General features: G+C 35.7%; 1 protein-coding gene across 1 annotated transcript; it reads right to left on the reverse strand.

Annotated features, from left to right (window-relative positions):
- Positions 1-343: 343 nt before the first annotated feature.
- LOC108775178 (A disintegrin and metalloproteinase with thrombospondin motifs 7) lies at positions 344-15,358 on the reverse strand. Its single transcript, XM_018541465.1, has 18 exons — positions 15,258-15,358; positions 14,625-15,000; positions 11,736-11,901; positions 11,143-11,447; positions 10,704-10,828; positions 10,490-10,636; positions 10,074-10,220; positions 8,621-8,768; positions 7,761-7,856; positions 6,996-7,205; positions 6,168-6,404; positions 3,746-3,869; positions 3,530-3,656; positions 3,221-3,341; positions 2,666-2,809; positions 2,450-2,568; positions 1,466-1,635; positions 344-930 (listed from the first exon to the last, which is right to left on the reverse strand). Exons 1-18 carry the CDS (start codon positions 15,356-15,358, stop codon positions 344-346), a joined length of 3,450 nt encoding a protein of 1,149 aa, XP_018396967.1.
- Positions 15,359-20,655: the final 5,297 nt, after the last annotated feature.

Below are 20,655 nucleotides of genomic sequence, written 5' to 3' on the forward strand. Positions count from 1 at the left end.
TCTTGACTTTTGTACCTCGTGTTCCACGTGGATTCCGCAATACGGATGTCCGGTTGTCCGTCTATACCAAGCTGTCATATCGCTGAACGATATTTTCTGTTCGCCGCGCGCGCCGCTTTTCGTATTACGTATACGTTTTATTTGACTCGACGGCCTTCATGCCGTCAAGCTAATCAATCACGTGCGACATGAATCAGCAAGCCTCGTAACACAGTACGTATTATAATACCAGCTTTTCGATCTATATCTAAATATTCATATATTTCTGAAACTTATACATGGACGACACAACTACATACGTAGCTGACGTATATTTATCGCAACATTCAATTTCTTTTTTTGTTCAACGCTTTTTTTCCACGTTATCGAGAGTTTCATTCGCAGTAATAGAAACAGCGCGCGGACTCGCCGTTTGATTACGATGGGTTAACTGTTCGATTAGTTTAATCGCTTGAGCACCCTTGTACACCTTCTTCCTGCTCGTGTCGATGCCAAAACCGACGAGGTCGCCAGCTTCTTGGAACGCCTTGTCCGACAGATTAGCCTGAAGAGACTCGTCCATGTACGGCGCCTGCATCAGTACAACGTTCTCGATGGGTACCGAATCCAAAATGATGGATCCCGGCTTCGGCGTAGCGAATCTCTCTTCCGCGTCGCAGGTGCGCTTACGCTTGTCCTCGTTTGTCATCGCCCAATCGTAAAGAACCTGTCGGAAGTTTCGAGCGGCGCTCGTCCCTTCGAGTCTATCGTCATCTCGCAACTTGTCGCGGGCCTTTTCCAAGTAACGGGCTAGACCAAGATCGACGAATCTGTCGATCATTCTCCGTTGATCATCTCGTGATAAACTCTCTTTCTCTTTCGCATCCGTAAGCTCCTGCTCATCGGACCGTCGTGTTTTCTTGGGACACATTATTCTGCAGGGTCTTGTACCTGACATGAATATATTTTCTTGACGGAATTATCGTCTTGAATTTTTATTACAGCATAAAAGGAACGGTTTTACTGCGCTGGGAATCTGTAACTCTCAATAACAATGTCGGTATCGTTATATTGTTTGGCGCAGTGTCTTTTTTACCACATCCATAATATCTGCGTAAAAATAATAATACCGATATCGTTGTTAAGAATTATAGAGCCTTAATAAAGTATTCAAAATTAGCTAAAGATATAATACAAATCCGAAAATAGTTTTATTATAGTTTTAACTATTGTAATTGTATAATAAAATATTGTAATTGCGTATGATAAAAATAATTCCGTTTACATATTCTGTAATCAGTTCAAAACTTTTTGAAGCATTGCTCTCATTATCCTTAAAATTCCTAATTATTCCGATGGAAATGAAATTATTTTTGAATCTAAATCTATAGCTATATTTTGGATATTTCAGTAAAATCGTTCTTTCCGTAAAGTCATACTACATTAAAAAAAAAAATGTTAAAAATGCAAAGGTCACAATTGATACCAATACATTCTTCTTTCTGTCTCGGTACACGACCTTTGCACGCGTCCAGATTTGCTTGCACATCGTCTTCCCCAGGCCTGGCACCTGGTCTTACACATTGAACCTTGCGACGTCTTATACCCTTTTTCCCGTCGCAGGCACTGCATTTACTCCATTGACTCACTCTCCATCTACACATACGACGGACATGAATTTATTTGCTTTACATTAGATTCGTCGAACGGACGCTAATGTGCGCGCAAAGCGCTAGATCGTTGTTTATGCGACGCTGAGTTAACATCTTATTTATCGGCGAACGTATGCGGGCATAGGTGCGTAGTACTACGTCATCGTTATAGAAGGAACTAAGATCGATGGAGCGGAAGCCAATAGCGTTCAGATTTTTATCTCAACGTCGTGGATATGATTTGAACTGTTGTTGTTGGAACAGTAATGAGTTATCTTTTCTTGCTATTGAGAAATACAAATTTTTCTGTTATTACCTTGAGAAGAAATGTACTACATTTTAATAAGTATTTATTTAATAGTACTAACTTAACATTTTTACTTAAAAGGTAAATAAATATTTACTAAATAAAAAGTAATTAAATTAAATTAATGGTTCTCTGTACCAACTAAATATATATGTATATAATTACATTTGGTTAATATTCAATTAATACTATTCAAATATTTATTAAAATTTACATTTATTCTCAGTGTATTTGTTGCTATAAGATCTAGCTACTAAAAATAAAAAAAGCATTAATCCAAAAAATTTCGAAATTTATATTACGCTTTGATATAACTACGTATTCATTTTTTTTTGTAATAAAATATGTTTTATTTTATTACTGTTTTATTTCATGAAAACGTTTTATTTTATTATTAACTCAAAAATACTGTTGCTCCATTCAACGAATTATCTGATTATCAAATTATTTTAACGATTTGTATTGTCTGCATCCACGTGGAACTTGCAGACATCTGAAAATTGTGACTTACTTAGCGGGACAAGGGGCCTGATTGCAGATGCGGCTCTTTGCTTCCGGACGCGGTACACCATCGCAGAAATTCGACGTCACTCGGCCGCCCTGTTCCTCGATGCAGGACGCCTCAGATATCTATGCAAATCGATGATACGTCCTTTGCATAAAAGCGGTCGCATTCGCGGTCGCATTAGGCACCCGCATGTATGTGTAACGTTGTCACATAAATTACCATTGTGCCACCGTCGCACTTAGCACTGCATTCTGACCACTCGATGAAGTCCCACATATACTTGGGTGTGTATGATGTATTCGTTGATCTCACGTAATATTTGTAATCTATTCCAGGATTGTCTCGAGGATTGAAGAATGCATACTAAAAAATTGAGAAGACGATAATTATATGATAAGCTTTGAATATTTTCTAGCATTTTATTGATGTAATATATACTAAAAATTTCAGAACTTTAATTAAATGACAATTATTGGTAGACATCTTAGTCCATAGAGAATTATGGATACATTTCATTATCATAATTCAAATTACAATTAATTAACATAAAAGTAAAAAGTATTTACAACAATTTTGTGAAAAGTAATTTGCAAGAAATAAATTTATAATCTTACAAAAGCTAAAGAATAAAGATATATTTGTGGTACTAAATTGTTGTAGGGTGAAATAAATTTTTTATAAGGTGTAAATATATATATATATATATAACTTGCAAAACTAATTATGTGTACAATATCATATCGAATTAATCGTTGGAAAATGGACATGGTTTACTTGTATCTCAATATCTTCGGATATCGGACCTTTCATTTCCACTACTTCCTTGTCCGGCTCCGGATGCGTGTAGATAATCATCGTTCCAGCACACTCGTAATCTCCGCTCTTAAACTCACGACTACGCGAACGACAACATCATAAAAAGTACGTCATAAAAATACGTTATGCGCTTTATCATCGTTACGAAAAACATCTGCGCGTATGTATTTTTCCACAAGACATTTATGTGCGTTATGGGTGTTATAAATTAAAGACGGAAGAAAGTAAAGAAAGGGAACGAGTAGCGCAAGAGTTGCGGAAGCTCACTTGTCTCCATTGATACAGTATGTTTTATCTTTTTCGAGTTTCACGGCCAGCATGTTCTCGCTGGGTTTTCTCTCGGAAACCTGCACGCTCCGAGCTCCCTTTGGAATTGTCACGATCTTCACATACGCTGCAAAGAAAGAGGAGCGATGAATCACGGGAAGAAACTGTGCGATTCCATTTGACAAGCTGTGAACACAAGCTTCATTGAATTTTTACCGCTCTCCGACGTTGTTTCAGTAAATTCGCCCACCACCGGGCTGCACTTGGTTCCATCACCTTTACATATACCACATTTATCCTGGATTGCGTCCGAGTCTATCACCCAATCGCATCCAACTTTCTACAGTATGAGAAACATGTGTCACAATAGTATTTGACATGATAAGAATCATAAATATCATACGCATCCATTTCTTTAACTTTCCGCTGTCATTGCATCTTTTAAGGCATATAGATATATATATCTTCGATATTTTAATTATGAATTCTGGTAGATAAATTTAAATCTGTAAAAAAATAAGTAAAATACAATTCGACTTATATATGATGATCAAAAAACTTGTTAAAACTTTGACAGTATACCAGAATTGTTTCAGATTTTTATACAATCTGATATAAAATAAAAAAAATTTGCTTTGTTTCTCAAAGACCTTTTTTGCTGACGTTAAAATTCCAGATCGCCAAAGGGAAGTTAAAAATTAAAAAAAGATATTTGCAAGAAGTATTTGTAAAAAAAAAATATAAAATATTTTTTCTAATAAAATGTTGATCCAACTATAAATTTTATTGCCGCGTCGTCCTTGATTATTTGAATTATATTCTATACAGTTCCAATAAATTTACACCATTATTTAATACTAAATAGCTAATGCTATAGCGACAAAGGTAATTACAAATGTACATATAAATGTCAAGAATTCTACTATTCAATTCAATTGCATTAGAGTAATGCTAAAAGTATCATAGAAGCGTGGATATTTATTGCATGTATGTACATTAATTTATGTGTACATATTTATTTTACAACAAATATATAGTATCCAGGATCCAATTTCTGTTAAGTAAGAATGAGCTTTTAGAAACATTTCTTAAGAAATTAATAAAATTTGAGTACATAGAAAACTTGAAGAAATGGGTAAATTAAAAGATTTTTAAACTTATAATTTGCAAATTATGTATTAACCCTTCATAGTTACATTTCAAAACTATCACACAATGGTATGTTACTCTTGGTTAAAATGACTCGAAAAATTTTTAAAGTGTTACCAAATCAATTTAGTATCAGTTTTATTGACTTAAAAAAATTACAATATATAATTTCATCCTTTAAGAAAATGGAACAGCGTTGTAATGAAAAATTTAATTTTAACATTACTAATAACAATGAGACTCAATAATCAATAACAATATTAAATAGGCTATGAGTGTAAATTAGGATGTAAGATGCTTTTTAATATAAATAAAATATAAAATACAAAAGTTACAAACATTTTTATCCTTATCGGGTCATCATCAGTGTAAACAACATTTAAACATGAGTACGGTTACATATAAAAATATAATAATGTGGTTTAAATATGCAGAGTGACACTGAATTGCTGTCGGATTCATATCTACCGGTATTACAATCCTCGTCCCCTTCCTAATTCTTTCTCTTCCCTAATCTTCCCAATCTGTATCCTTCCCTCTCTCTACTATTTTCTTTCCCCTTCCAAATATATATTGACCCTTTGTCTATTTGTAACATGTACACTAATTACGTGTATAACGATCCATAACTTGGCAAAGTAAAGACAATGAAAAATTTTTAATCCTTAACTCTAGTACCATTAACTCAGTGAGGGTACTTCTTGTTATTTTTTTAAGGTATAATACAATAAAAAATTTTACTTTATAATTAAATGAGATATTAATAAATATACATATAATATTTAAATATTAAATCTTATAGGACATGTGAGAAACGCAACCAATAAGAAATAAATATATATTTTTAGCTTTTACTTTTATCCACTCTTGAAAATGAATACGAAAAAGTAGTACTAGACGTGACACATAGATTCAAAATATCACAGGATAACAGAAAAACGTATTCTTCTTTGTTTGAAATAATTGCGCTAGATATGCAAACTCTAATTAAGAGAGATTCTATTAAGCTCTTTGTTTTTTAACATTATGTACAAAAGAATTTAATTCTGATATGTAACCGTATTTATATTTAAATGTTGTTTACACTGATGATGATCCAGTAAGGGTAGAAACGTTTGTAACTTTTGTATGTTACATTTTGTTTATATTAAAGAGCATTTTACAGCTTAGACTCATAGCCTATTTAATTTCTACCACTGTTTTTTCGAAAAAATATAATTGTTTAAATTTATAAAATATTCCTAAATTTTTATTTTAGTCTAATACTCTTGAATTGATTTATACTAGCTCGGTTTTGACCTACGGTTTTGACCACGATAGATTAATAAATACAGATACCTCTGTAAAAATAACAAAGTGAAATATATATGAGAAATACTGGGAAAGTTTTTAGTCGGCGAATTTTATCGAATCGACATGGCAATCCTAGCACGAATAGCAGAGATTTCTCGGCAAAGTGATTCCATTCCAAAAAGTTACAATTTCACACCCTGCACGTTCCGGAGATGCACATGTAGTTGGTTCCAGCCTTGCAGGGTGTCGAATCATTCGCCGTTGGCGAAATCTTCACATACGTTTGCTTCTCATTGATGCAGTAAAGCGCACAGGGTTCTAATTTCGGGTCCATGTATGGCTTCCATTGATGGAGCCCGTCCGTCAGAATCTCCTCGTTGTCGTGTTCCGAGCACTGTACTGCACGGTACGGCGGTTTTGTCGGGTCGCAAGGCTGCGCAATTTAACGCGGAACGTTACGGCGTATGTGCGACGGAATTCCGTGCGGGATGGTATACGGGAAAATTGCGACAGCGTAGAGAATCGTCGTACGACTAAAAAGAATTAAAACGTTTCGCCGAGCCCCGTCACGGAGATGCTCGCGGCAATAATAAAGTCTGTCTCTCTCTCTCTCTCTCTCTCTCTCTCTCTCTCTCTCTCTCTCTCTCTCTCTCTCATCTCTCTCACTCGCCCGCTCGCTCGCTCACTTTCTCACTTTGTCTCGCTTTCGAACTGAATTTGTAACAGGTGTGTTGTACCGCTCGCGTCACTATGTAGTAATGAAACAGTATCTCACTGGAAAACGTAAAAATCCCGTAAGCTTGGCAACATAATATTGTCAGCCACCTCCATTGTAATAATGTAAGTAAGACAGAGACACGACCATCGCCGCCGGTATGTGGCTTGGAATGCGCAATTCGGCTTGCAGCTTGAAAACGTCGAAATAACCGTCGGGAGGAATCGCGCGGTTAACGTTGAGTGTTACAATAAAAGCAGAGATCGATTTGCTGAAACATTTCACGCGGGGAAGATAGATACAATTTACCGTGGTGTTGCAGGTGAAAAGCCTTCTTCTTTCGCCGATGCAGTATCTGCCGCTGTTTGCCGGTACCGGGCGATCGCATTCCCTCTCGGAGTACTTAAGGCCACCGCCGCAGGTCCTGCTGCAGGGACCCATGGGACCCCATTCGCCCCATCCGCCGTGCACCGCGGCCGGTCGGGTGCCCATGTCCACGCACTTTTTGTGAATGCACCACTAGATTCGTGTGCAAATGCCCTTTGTATTACCTTTTGTCCCGCGGGTTAGAAGAATGCAATATGTCTAGCGGGCTACTCTCCGTCTCGTGCTTCACGCGAATACCAATTTCCAGCGCGGAGAGTCGCGCGAAGTTTCCTGACACTTCAATTTATTTCCCCGGCGCGATTAAATCTACGTCCGCCGCTCGCGAGTACGCCGAAGGCGACGAAATCTACATCCGCGAGAAGCGACGTGGCGAGGAGAAGGCGCGTCGTTTAATAAATCTCTCTGCTCGCAGAGAGAGAGGAAGGGAGATGGAGAAACGCCCTTTTATTCCACTACGTTTCCGGCGACGTTCCGGGACGCGGATCGCGCCTCGTAAATGGCTTTCGATCGCGTCGAAAGCCATTTGCGTTCACGATCGTTTGATAATTGATGTCACCTCGCAGCGACATATTATTTACGCCGGTAATATCTGCGGATGCATAAACAACGACGCTAAGCGGTTGCTAAATAATCCGCACCGAGAATATATTTTGCTGGAGGAACAGGTTCTACCTAAGCTGCGCGCACCTTGTTCTCACCGCACTTCGTACCATCAGCCTTCGGCGTCCCCAGGGAGTAGCAACTTGTGTTGGTCAAGCACCACAAGTTCTCGCAGCCGCTCGCCTGAAATATACACTCGGTCGCAAAGAGATCTCAGGATAATCAGATTAGCCTAAAAGAATCGAGCGAGAAAATGCAATACAAACGCTATTTCTTACGACACGTAAGAACTATGTGTATTGTTTTAAGTCCATTCTATTATTGCTTAAGCGTAGTAGTAGGTGGTTGTAATTACCTATAAAATAAAATGACTAATCACGTTAAGTACATAAGATGCGCTTTCATCGAATATAGGATTTTTCTTGTTTAATTAGATTTATTCTCATCGGTCCAAATTCGTATCATGATTGTTTAATTACTGTCAAATATTTTTCTTATATTTGACTATGATTGGTCAACTTTTACAACTGCAATCGCACTTACAACTACGCTTACAACTGTAGACTGGGCTTTATAAATAGTACGATTTTAAAATCTGATACCGACAGAAGCAGTTGTTACATGGCAAATGTAACTTCAAGGTAAAATTTATTTAGAGATTGAATATTCCGTCAAAGTGATCAGAGTAATATAATGAGTGATTGAATATACTTTGTCTGAGTAAATATATAATTAGTGATGCATAAAAGTTATTTCATTTCTGATGACGAGCAAGTGATAGATAAATTTAGACGAAATGCAGATAATTGATACTTAATAGTAGAATTATCGTCTATTAATGAGAACAACATTGGATTTTACTAAATAGCAATTTACGATTCACGATAATGAAATCGAAAACATTAAAATGCAATTAAGGTCGCACGCGAAGTTTATCAAAACTTTACTTGAGGTTGTGGGCACACTTTCGAGCCAGGAAACTGCATGTCACATTGGAAGGCAGCGTCGTACATTGCACCCGGTAACATGTTAGGATATTTTAGTTTTTCTGGAGGATTTCTTGGATTATCATTCAAACATTCGCCCAGCCCGCTTCTGATTAACAAATAAGTTTTATGTTAAAATCAATTAAATTAAAAAGTTAAATATTACAATATAAAAAATGATCATTTTTTTACGTATTTCCATAATGTTATCAATAAATAGCATAAAATAAAATTCTTACTTAAAAAAAATATATTATATTAAACAAAATGATGTCAAGGACGATTAAAGAGTCAAAAAGAATTTTCGTTTAACAATAAAATATATAATTAGTCACTTTCAATAAAATTAAAACATTACTTAATACTAAATCGCCTACAAACATTTAACTATATAATAATAAAATTAAAATAAAAATAAGTATTAAAATATAAAAATATAAAAAACGTTACAGTTTCGGCTCTCGGATTGAGCCCTCTTCTGCAGACATTAAAATTCGGCGGACAAAATTTATCGTTAAAAAATCGTGCAGTTTCCATAATGATCTTGTGAGTCTTCATCGAAAAAAACGGACATTAAAGTTACACACGATTGAAAAGTCGTATGTTTAACAATATTTCTGAAAACGATGGTACAAAACTTTCTTTATAAATATTAAACAAATTATGTCAAAATTTCTAAAAGAAAACTCACCAAGAAAATCAAACAAATTAAATCAGCAATAATGTTATTTAGATGTGTAGGCATGGTTCCTATAAAATATACATACGTCAATCAAATACAATAAAAACCAAATAATTGAAAAGAATTCCTTGCAACATTATGGACATTGTGTAAGAACGATTAATAACGTTGAAGAAACGATGCAGACTGAATTTTAATGTCTGAAGAGGGCTCAATTCGAGAGCCGAAACTGTAACGTTTTTTATATTTTTATATTTTAATATTTATTTTTATTTTTATTTTATTATTATATAGTTAAATGTTTGTAAGCGATTTAGTATTAAGTAATGTTTTAATTTTATTGAAAATGACTAATTATATATTTTATTGTTTAACGAAAATTCTTTTTGACTCTTTAATCGCCCTTGACATCATTTTGGTTATTTTTATATAACGAGTCCTTATTTCTTTTTTATTAAAATATATTATATTATTTATAAGTTTATTAAATGAATTATAGCATTATTTAATTTTGTCGGAGTTTGGTAATAATTTATGAAATAATTAATACATACAATTTATAATAAATATAGAAATATTCAATGGAGAGAAATAATATTGATCAATCAAATGTAATTACAAATACAGAAATACTGAAATTTCACAGACCTATATGTGTTCAGCTTATTGCATTATGCAATTAAAAAAAAGCTATTATTTATCCAACGTTATTATTTATGCAACTCGGTTTACTCAAGGAAAGCTGTTATAAATTTCCTGCTGCAGCTCGACCATCTGATGGTATATAAAAAGACGATAGGGGACATAATGAAGTAGCTATCATCGATATCCTTCGACGGACATCCGCTGGTTTCGAGCTCATCATGAGAACAACCCATTCTATAAAGTAGCATTTTTATAAGGAATCAGAATAGCCATTGTTTAAAGAGTTCCTTCTGAAAACACGAAGCATTGAAACTTTGTATCTCCGATTATACCATTGCGATAATTGCATAAAGTGGTTATTAAAAATTCGTGATAAAACGTTTTAAAAAAGCTTATTTTTTTGCACTCAACGTTATTTCTGCTTTTTAAGAATTTAAAATTTGTATTGTTTTCTAAAGACACTTCGAGCGTATTTAATTATGATTGAGATGCATGGACAGTACACGTGACCAACTTCGTGGGCAATCACGATGCCAAGCAGAAGCCCGTTGTCTTCGTTAATGCAAGCAGCCTTCGTTGAGTCGCAAGCCGCTGCGACATGAGCCAGACCCATTAGGTCGCAATTGGTTCCCTCCGAGCAAATGTCATACCTGAGGATACATGCGAGTAGCAATACGTAATTTGTACAGCGATTAGTTCGATATCTAGAAAAATTACCTGGTAACTAATACTGCAATATCGTAATGATTGGGATGTGAGTCATCCTTTGGATTCATCTTTTCTGCCCACTTGGCAAAACTCTCCAACGTATTTTCGGCAGCTGGACTGATGAGTAAATCTATCTACGAGCATATCGAGATTCGAGAAATGGAATATTAATGTCACGCGTAAATATTGTCTTTGATTCAATTAAGTAGACGTTGTTGTTTTCTTTTTATAAAAATTGAAAGTATACTATTTAATACTTGTATATATATTTTGTTAAAATATCTATAATATTTAAAAACCTATGATATATATCTTAATTTAAATAATTTGTTTATCTCACAATTGTCAGATAAATAAGATATCAATGTGGTTTGCTGTGACAACTGCTTTTGCTTTATTCCTGATTGAATTAATTTTATTTTCGTTATCTTAGCATCATACAACATACCTCTTCTTTCTCTTTCTCCAAATATATGACACGTACTAAGACGACGTCTATTTGATTCCCCACGGAATTGTCGTGATAAAAGTCAGAGACCATATTCATAACCGTCAAGAGATACTGCTCGTAATCTGTGTTATTATGGAAATCAAGGAATCTTCGATCCGCAATTAATCCAATTTCAATGTAACGATGTATACTGTGCGTTCCCGTTGATTCTGTGGTATTGTGCTTCGCGCCGAGAGAATTATTTTCCATTAGCTGCATCTGCCTTTTAGCCAGCTGCTCCGCCCACGCTGACTCCCAGTTGTCTGTTAAAGCGGGAATGAGTTTCCACAAACTACGCGCCATTATTTGTCACTTGCGCGTAACTATGCGAAATCCTCTCGCGTTACGGTACATAATAAATGTCTGCGACACAGGCTGGGAACTACATCGTCTCGAGTTAAAGTGAAATGTTAAAGTAATAAATGATGGGATATATGCCTGACAATTTTCCTAGTTCCGTTCAATTTCCCAACTTCATTCAAAATTACTTTCAAGAAGAAAGGAATACAGAGAGAGATAGGAACAGCTAAAACACTTGAGGTGGTACTAACCGCTGGTTCCGCAATGTCTTTTCGATAAGGTATCAGTTTGCTCTTTTTTTTCGTGCGGCGCATCTCGTTTGTAAGCCACGTGAATGTGTTGGCCGTCGGGCTCGGGTTCCGCCTGATACACTGGCTCGATGAAGTACCGTCCGTGATTAGTTTGCACGTAGCCAGCCTGCGCGCGAGAGGTGTTACCGATAATAATATGAAATAAAATGTCGCCATTCATTTTTACGCATGACATATCAGTTGGCTGACGTAAAGTCGCTACGTTGCGAAATTTTGATCTCGCATGTTAAAGATCAGTGTTTTACGATTGGCGCGTATGAAATTAAGTATGTCAAATATATCGTAAATTTCTTTCTCGTTAAACATTAAGATTTATGAGTGGTTGAATTTTGTAAGAATTCTATTTAGTTAGTTATTAGTTTTAACATTTCAACATAGATAATTTATTATGCCAGACTGGAACAGTGTCCATGTCTAGAGATATCTTCAGTATATAAATACGTTATATACCTAAATAAAAAATGTTACGTAGAAACTAAGATTGCATTCGAGTAGACATCAAAGAGTGGAAAAGGCCAAACGCGTCACATTCTACGTGACATTTCGATCGATTCGCTCCATTCCATCATTTTATAAACGTTTACGTACAAATCCTGTATTTAACAGGTCACCTGTTACGGACGCGAAATGTCGTTCGTCGATTCATTTCGCCGCAAATTCGCGTGACCGGCGGAAAACCATAGATGATAATCGCGCTCTCGGCGTGTGCGTTGCGACTTTACATTTAATAGAATCAACTAGACATTCCGTTTCGCGCAGCTTGCAGTTTATCTGCACGCATAATCGTTCGCCTTGCAAATAACGAGCTGAAAATATCGAGCCGCGACAGAAAACTACTTTCGAGGCTGTTGAGGGTATTGCACCGTAGAGTACAACTATTGGCATCGTGTATTCAACCCAAATACCGAACTAGTGCGCGATGTAATCGCGAAAAAGTCAATTTTTCCTAATACCAGCACAATCGAGCTGTAGTTGAATGAAAAAAGATATGCTTTACGAAAGTATCGACAACGTGTTCGCAGTTGTGACACGATTCTTACCATCGTCCATTTTATTTTTCGGAAAAAGTCACTTAATCGAAGCGACGATATGCAAGTGGTCGAAGTGCAGCGTGTCAATGAATATTGCGTCACTATAGGCACCGCGATTAAATGCCGCTGCATGACACACGTTATGTTTCACAGCGCGCTCGTAGTTCACCCAGGATCGACTCTTTTATTACGCACTTAGAAACGTGCATGTTGATAAATTCATTTGCATGTAAATCGATGCGCATTGCCCTGCAATGTCATCGATTGTACGCGTTTATCGATCTATTTCTATTTTCGCGATGATCGCAGACACTGAAATAACCGATGGAGAAAATGGCAATTCTAAGTTTGGCATAAACAAATGAAATTTGCAATCGACATAAATCATATAATGATATAAATCTAGATCAGCTAAAATAGCACCATTTATCTCCGTATAGACGTTTAGCGATCTGAAAATATGATGTTATACTGAAATAACTTTTAGCATCATCTATCAGAATGCTTTATTATAAATTGCAATCACATCACTAGCTTTTGAATATTCAAACTGCATTCTACCTAATATTATTGCGTCGAGCTTGGTGAACGTAAAATGTGAGAGAATATTGTCATGAAAAATGTCACATAATATTCGCATCGAATTTCGACAGGATTTAGGAAATGTTACAGCACAACCTTTCTATAATATTCGTCCGACTGCGCTCGCGAGTCTTCTCTTGCTTCGTTTACGTTAATCTCCCGAAGGAATCCATGGAACGCATTATATGCACCAACCATACTCGTAGCCACTTCGAAATTCTGTTCCATCTCTCTAGCTCGCAACTTTCTCATCAAAATTAATAACGAGCCATGCGGATTGCAAGCGCAAAGATTAAAATTCAACGCTGTCGAACATCGTTACATCAATAGACATTTATCAATCTGGCTGAATTAATTAATTTTCATAAAGAGATAAATAAAATCATCAGGTCACGCAATCATATTAATTAATATTTTTGAACGTGTAAATAATTAATTAATATATTATCTCTGCAATATACGTAATAAGTATCACGCTCTCATAAATTCTTTGAAATGAAATCTCACTCGAAAACATGAAATATGAGCCAGTATTGAAAAAGAGAGGCTTAATTTTCAATCGTAAGAGTGATTTCACTGTTTAGAGTGAAATTTTCACTCTAAAAGTTTTAGAGAGAAAATATTCCATATACATCAATTAAGATGCAATTCATAAATCTTTCATCAAAGGTCATCTGTAGTATAAAAGGCGTAAATTATTGCTATAAAGCGGAATGTCCAAGATTCTTTTTTGGTTTGTTAAAAGGATCCCAAAGCCGTTTATGTTATCGATTCACAATAGGACTTACGCATACATGATATTGATATATCACTACGTACTACTACATCAATATCGCACTCACACATACGTAAAAAACTAATCATTTATATTAGATGTCTAAGTATAATTCTAAGAACACAAAATTGTTTGTTCTTGTATAATCCCTAGTCCTACAAATCAAGATTATTTTATACGTACAAAGAATAAAACTCGTATATGAATCAAATATTATTGCTAGTTGACATCAGAAATCGATACAAAATTACAAGTTTTCAACTTTTTTCATTTTTGACATAAAATTAACCGATTTGGACTATATTATTTATTATAATTTAATTGTGGAAAAGGATTTTTAAATCTGTAAAAGCAGTTAGAAAAATACTAAAAGATAATCGGTAAAGAGCAAATGACGACTTTAAGATCCTCTTAACATCAAGAAAGGTGCATTATACTAACCACGCCGTCACACAAAGATAGAGCCGCTCTGGAATTGGCATGGCCCCGAACAATACCGCGATAGTGGCACTGTCGATCAGACGGCTTTCTGAATCTCAGGCCCTCGTTGAGATTAGTACTGGTACCGGCGCCCCGTGTCTCCACTATCATGTCGGGTGAAATGAATTCATGGTACGGACTGAGCTCCACGTGGTGATCGATCTGATCGAAGGGTAGCACTAGGTGCAATTTATCGGCTGACCCGAAGGATCGCTTGCCGCGCTCACTGATCTCACGGCGGTTATAGAAATTCGGTAGAGAATACGTGCTGAAGCTACCGTCTGCGAACACTCGCCTCGGTACCAACAGCTCTGGAGCATGGATGTCACGAGTATACCTGGATCGTACGTATCAAAGGACCAATTACATTACTGACGACGACGTGACGTCGGTGTTGTAAATAAAACGACACTTTGCAAACTTTTCAATTCTTTATACGATTGCACATCCCTTCTATTGAACAATTGTTAAATAGCCCTTAACTTATCTTTTGTTATAAATGTCACTCGGTGAGATCCAACGAGAATGTCAATTCAGTACGGATTTCGCCGTGGCAATAAATTGATAGTAATTGTGAAATGCAAATGCACTTACCTACCGTGATATACGTTTCCGCGCGCGTTGGCGTATTTTTCGAGTAGACTGCCATCAACAGTCGTGGCGAAAAGCGTCAGAAGTGCCAGGAATATGATCATTATGACTGGCGAGTACTAAATCAGCTTCAATACGTGCCTGAAGTTGCCGGATGTCGATGAACAGCGAAGGAACGAAGTTGTTTCGTGCAAGCATATCCGGTTATATCGCATATCGGTTATACAATCATATACAGTGACCGGAAATGCAGGTGCTTTATTTATGCATCGATCTGACTAATGGCATTAATAATCCAATTAAAATGCAATAGCACGATTGTGAATCTACACATACACGTATACATATGAATGGTATATTAATATACCCGCAAATATTTTACACTGTGTGTATGTTTGTAACTATGTTATACTTAACTGTAAAATGAAGTAATCCACTAATTCTCTCGCACAAGAAAAAGAAGAAAGAGAGAGAGAGAGAGAGAGAGAGAGAGAGAGAGAGATACTGACCAAAATATTAATTTAAAATAGATAATCACTTGAGAGATATCAACAACAATATGAGCCAAAAATAATATCATAATTTACATTACATGAATCAATCACACAGGAATATAGAATTGTAGGAAATAAACTAACATCCTGTCGTATAGGTTATAGGGCTGTGTGCCTTCGCGGTGAAACAGTGGTTTTCGAACCCGAGAAGTTCAGATTAGAAAGCCATCGTCTTACTGCGGAGCCACACAACCCCACGATAGGATGTTAGTTTATTTCCTACAGAATAATAAAAAATATTATTAAATATATTCTAATAAATATTAAAATGAATTCCTTGTTATCATTATGAATAACACATTCATCAACAGAGTCTTAATTTATAAATATTATACAGATACGGAATTGTATTGGATATTACCATCCGACACATTGTGTATTAGTTTCGGCGCATCCAGCGCCAATATATTACTTTCTTTAGTATTGGTTCATGACGCCTCTCTAAAACTTTCTTATGTTATGTTCTTCTTTATCTCTTTCAATTATGGCCGTTAGTTTTGTGAGGCCACTCGAACGGGCGTGTTTTGTCCTAATTCGGATATCCCAGACAGCACAGGACGTCCTTGGGACGTCCATTTAAGGGGGAATCCTGGTTTACAAATTAAAATTTTTCGATTTTTTTTCATAAATTGATAGTAAAACTCGTGAACATATAGTTCTTGAAGTAATAAACCGAAATTAAAAGTATTTCAATAAATACAGCTGATGGAACAGGAACGCTTCATGCAGGTATACGGTCGCGCAACAGGAGAGCTGGCATTCCCACGATCTGTTTTCTGTTTCTTTCTCGATAAGATTTCGTGGTAGTAAAAAGTGAATGCGCGTCGGTCATGTAGAAAAATGGATAGGCACGCGACTTCGAAATTTGAAAGAAAAAAGAGAAGCTCTTGGCGGAAAGGGAAAATTGACCGATGTCCTTATCAACAAGTTAACAACTTACTATGGACTTGCAATAAGGCGAAATGTTGAATCTGTTGTCGAAATGAAGAAAACGATAATGGGATCACTGGATCATTTATGTTCTACAAATACAAATTCGAAACACGAGAATTGTCCGCCAGGAGAGGATTGGTGCAAGTGGCGCAAGGCTGAAGCGGCAGGTAAAGAGAAGGATTTCGACCATCCGCCTCCTCTTCATCCAGATATCGTTAAACATCTCATTCCTATTTACGAAAACCTTTCGAAGGACGACTTGCTGACTAGATGTTTAGGAGGACACACTTGAAACTCGAATGAGAGTTTCATATCTACCATCTGGCGCCTAGCTCTAAAACATTTAAATTCAGGAATTAAAATTGTGAAAATAGCCGCTTTTATTGCAGCAGGTATCTTCAATGAAAGATATTTTGAGAACAATGAATTTGCTAGGAATAAACATTGGACATCACTGTAAAATTTTCGCTCACAAGTACGACGAGCAGCGAATTACAAGGCAGGAGCGTCGCAGCTTAATCAGCTCGAAGGAAGCCAGAACAGCTCGTAGGAACCAATTATTGGAACAAAACGAGTTCTATGGAGAAGCGGAAGGCTTATAGTATATGGACCTGGCAGATTACCATCTAATTGCTGTAAGTTTGCAATAACTATAATTTTTTTCGTACCAAAAACTTTAAACCACGTTTTTCAAGCTTGTGTAACGTTTCAGAAAAAAAGTATTTGACCGATTCACTTTTTCCAAAGCTTTTTAGTTAGCTAATAATCTACTGTCCTCGATGAACTAAAAACGTTTTTAAAAAAATATAACTAAACAATTGTTTTTTCATAAAGAAGTCAAAAATTTCTCGTAAAAATTGTAACTTTTTTTTTAAATTCATACAATTTCTTTAATTTTGCACTTTTTCTTGGTTTTCCTAGTTCATTTAAGATAAAATTTCATGAAGATTAATAAAAAATTTGTTTCTTTTTTTCCGGTAAGAATTGGATCCACTCATCTGGGCGCGTGGAGGTGCAGAGAACGTTTTACGTGCACTGAGACCACAGAGGAGTTCAGTGTTTGGAGGGCGCATCATTTTCGTTTTTATCGCATCATCCATTGTATCCGCCCGGTTTCGAGGTGGGCTAGTGCCTTGCACACACTACGCAATCCCCAATTTACGCAGACTTCAGTGGCCAAGTTTCAGCCTGTTAAGCTGCGAGGCCAATAAATTTAAGAAGAAGAAGAAGAATTATGGCCGTTGTCTGTACCGTACGTCCTTTCTGTGCGTCATTAAACTATATATTACATTCGTATGTCTGGTGAATCTATGATTACCTCGTACCTTTCCATTTCGCATCCTACAAATTGATGAAGTCTTAAAAAGGCTAATACAAAAATTAAACTTTTAATGGCGCGCAAATTTCGTTCGTTACATTTTTCGATCGGACATTGAGAAAACAATTCTCAATTTTACGATATTCGATACTGCAGGATCGTTATGTCGTTCATCCAGGTCTTATTCAACGAACTCCTTCGTACATGATCGCGTTATCGGAAAACGGAACGGAGAGAAGCGCAACAGACGAATTGAAACCTAAAAATTCGTGTGAACGATTCGGTACGACATTTAGATTTTACAGAAGGGTGAACCACGTTTAAGAGTTGAACGACGTACTGCAGCATGTGAATATTATCATTCGTATTATCGACGAAAGCATTCATCCAATTTTACGCTTAGCTTGCAATGACGACGCTTTGCATACACTTGTTGCACTTGGTTTAACGCCAATGATAAAAAAGGATGTCAAAAACAACTTTATGGTCCTTTTATAATGAATCATAAAGCAAAAAGATAATGAATAAATTTTAATTAAAAGAATAACAAAGCTCTTATGAATAAAATTCAAAAAATAAATAAATGAAAAAGATTAATAAGCCTAGCTAGGCCTATATTTTTGCTGATATATCTATATATTAAAATGTTGCCCTTATAATGATAGGTCATTCTCATTAGTGTAAATACATATTTAAACCGTTGAATTGTCAAATCAATAAAATTATAGATATTTCAAACCACACGCATTATGATTATTGTAACATTGTAATCATTAATTATATAAATTCTTAGTTGTGAACATTCCACTCATAAATTTAGTTAAAAATCAATTTCTCAACATTCTGTAATGTAGAATACTATATTATATACTGTTAAAAATATACATATACACTAAATTTCATGTAAAATAACGGAAGCAAATTTCAAGCAGATACATTAAAATCGTTCAATGTTGTCAATGAGCATAAAATTACAAGTAACTTAAATTTAACGATTTCAATGTATCTGCTTGAAATATGCTTCCGTTACATTTATATGAAAATTTCATGTCTTTTTTTAAACACAGTGCATAAAATCTTTTTAAATCATTTTTTAAATATATATTTGTGATATATTTGTACTCTAAAAAGTAAGTGATATCTGAAAAAAATCATATCATAAAAATGGAAAGCCATGTTAAAAAAAATACTCAAAAATTTAAACTTTTTTATCTAATATTAATATATTACCACGAAAAGTAACTGATATATTATTAATTAAAGATGCCAGTTCAAAGTGAACATATATAAAATATATGTAACTTTCGACCGATTTTCGCGCGGTCCAAACGCCGCACGACGCTCGAACGATATTTATTCTGCGCGCGGGGCGATAAATAAGGTGAGGGGGACAGGGGAAGGCGGAGGTGATTCGAAAATCAGCCGAAAGTTACATATACTTTATGTATGTTCACTTTGAACTGGCATCTTTAATTAATAATATATCAGTTACTTTTCGTGGTAATATATTAATATTATACATATTATATTTTAATATAGTGGACTTAACATATTTTTTCTCGTAAAAGAATAATTCTGAAATTAAAAAATTATCGAAATTTAAAATTAAAGTATTGCTATTATAATAAAAATTACAATTTTCGATAGAAAATGGTTATTGTGGCCTTTTCTTCAAAAGTAAGCGACAAATACTATAAAGATCATATGTTACTTTTCAGTTCGTGTAATGGATATATATGTGTGCACAAGTCTGCATACGGCTATGTCCGAATCGGGCCAAATATGGATCGAATCGGCCTCCGAGACGGGTCTGATAGTTTAATCTTAGTTTATTTTTTGGCTGCATCAAGCGAGTAAGAACAATCGATACTTTGTTATCCGTTAAAGCCTGAAGCCAGTAAATCAGAACGCTTCCACGGATGCCGCTTCTTTACCTGCGCGAGAACCGGCAAGAATGGTGCATAGGTAATCGATGACTTTGCATATAAAGCATAATAATATCATAAATTTTCAGGCCAAAGAGAGAGTTCGATGAATAAATTAAACAACGCGGCTGGCCAGCTCGAATCAGCGACGCCATCGATCAACTATCACTACGGCTTTCCATTGAGGACAATGAATAAATTACTGGTTGATATCCCTACAATCGGTAAGATCCATTAACGTGGACGTTAAAAATTCGTTGGACCAACCGGTCCATAGGAATACAAAGGTCGCTTCACGCTTGCAAAATGAACACGTTACTCACGCTAAAGCAGCACCGTTTTTTTCATTCCAAAGTGCAGCACGATGAGCTCTCATTAGGAGCCACATCTATAATTTATTCTTAAACATTAGGGGTTCCCGATACGATGTACCTATAAGAAGAAGACTTACATTGTACAAGGCTATATGTATAAGAGTATCGTAATGTCAGGGTTCTGTACTCATTTCTAACCATTACGGCTATGGTCACTTTACATTTTCTATTTTTCGTTATTATGTGTTATACGCATATACCTATCTTATCGTCGCTTACGCTCTAAGAGCCATGCACCGCGAGCTTCGATATGTAAATATATCCCTCTCCTTCTTCCACTCGCCTCCGTCATCGTTT

The sequence above is a fragment of the Cyphomyrmex costatus genome, unplaced genomic scaffold (genome assembly GCF_001594065.2).
Source record: "Cyphomyrmex costatus isolate MS0001 unplaced genomic scaffold, Ccosl1.0 scaffold29, whole genome shotgun sequence".
Lineage (NCBI taxonomy): Eukaryota > Metazoa > Arthropoda > Insecta > Hymenoptera > Formicidae > Cyphomyrmex > Cyphomyrmex costatus.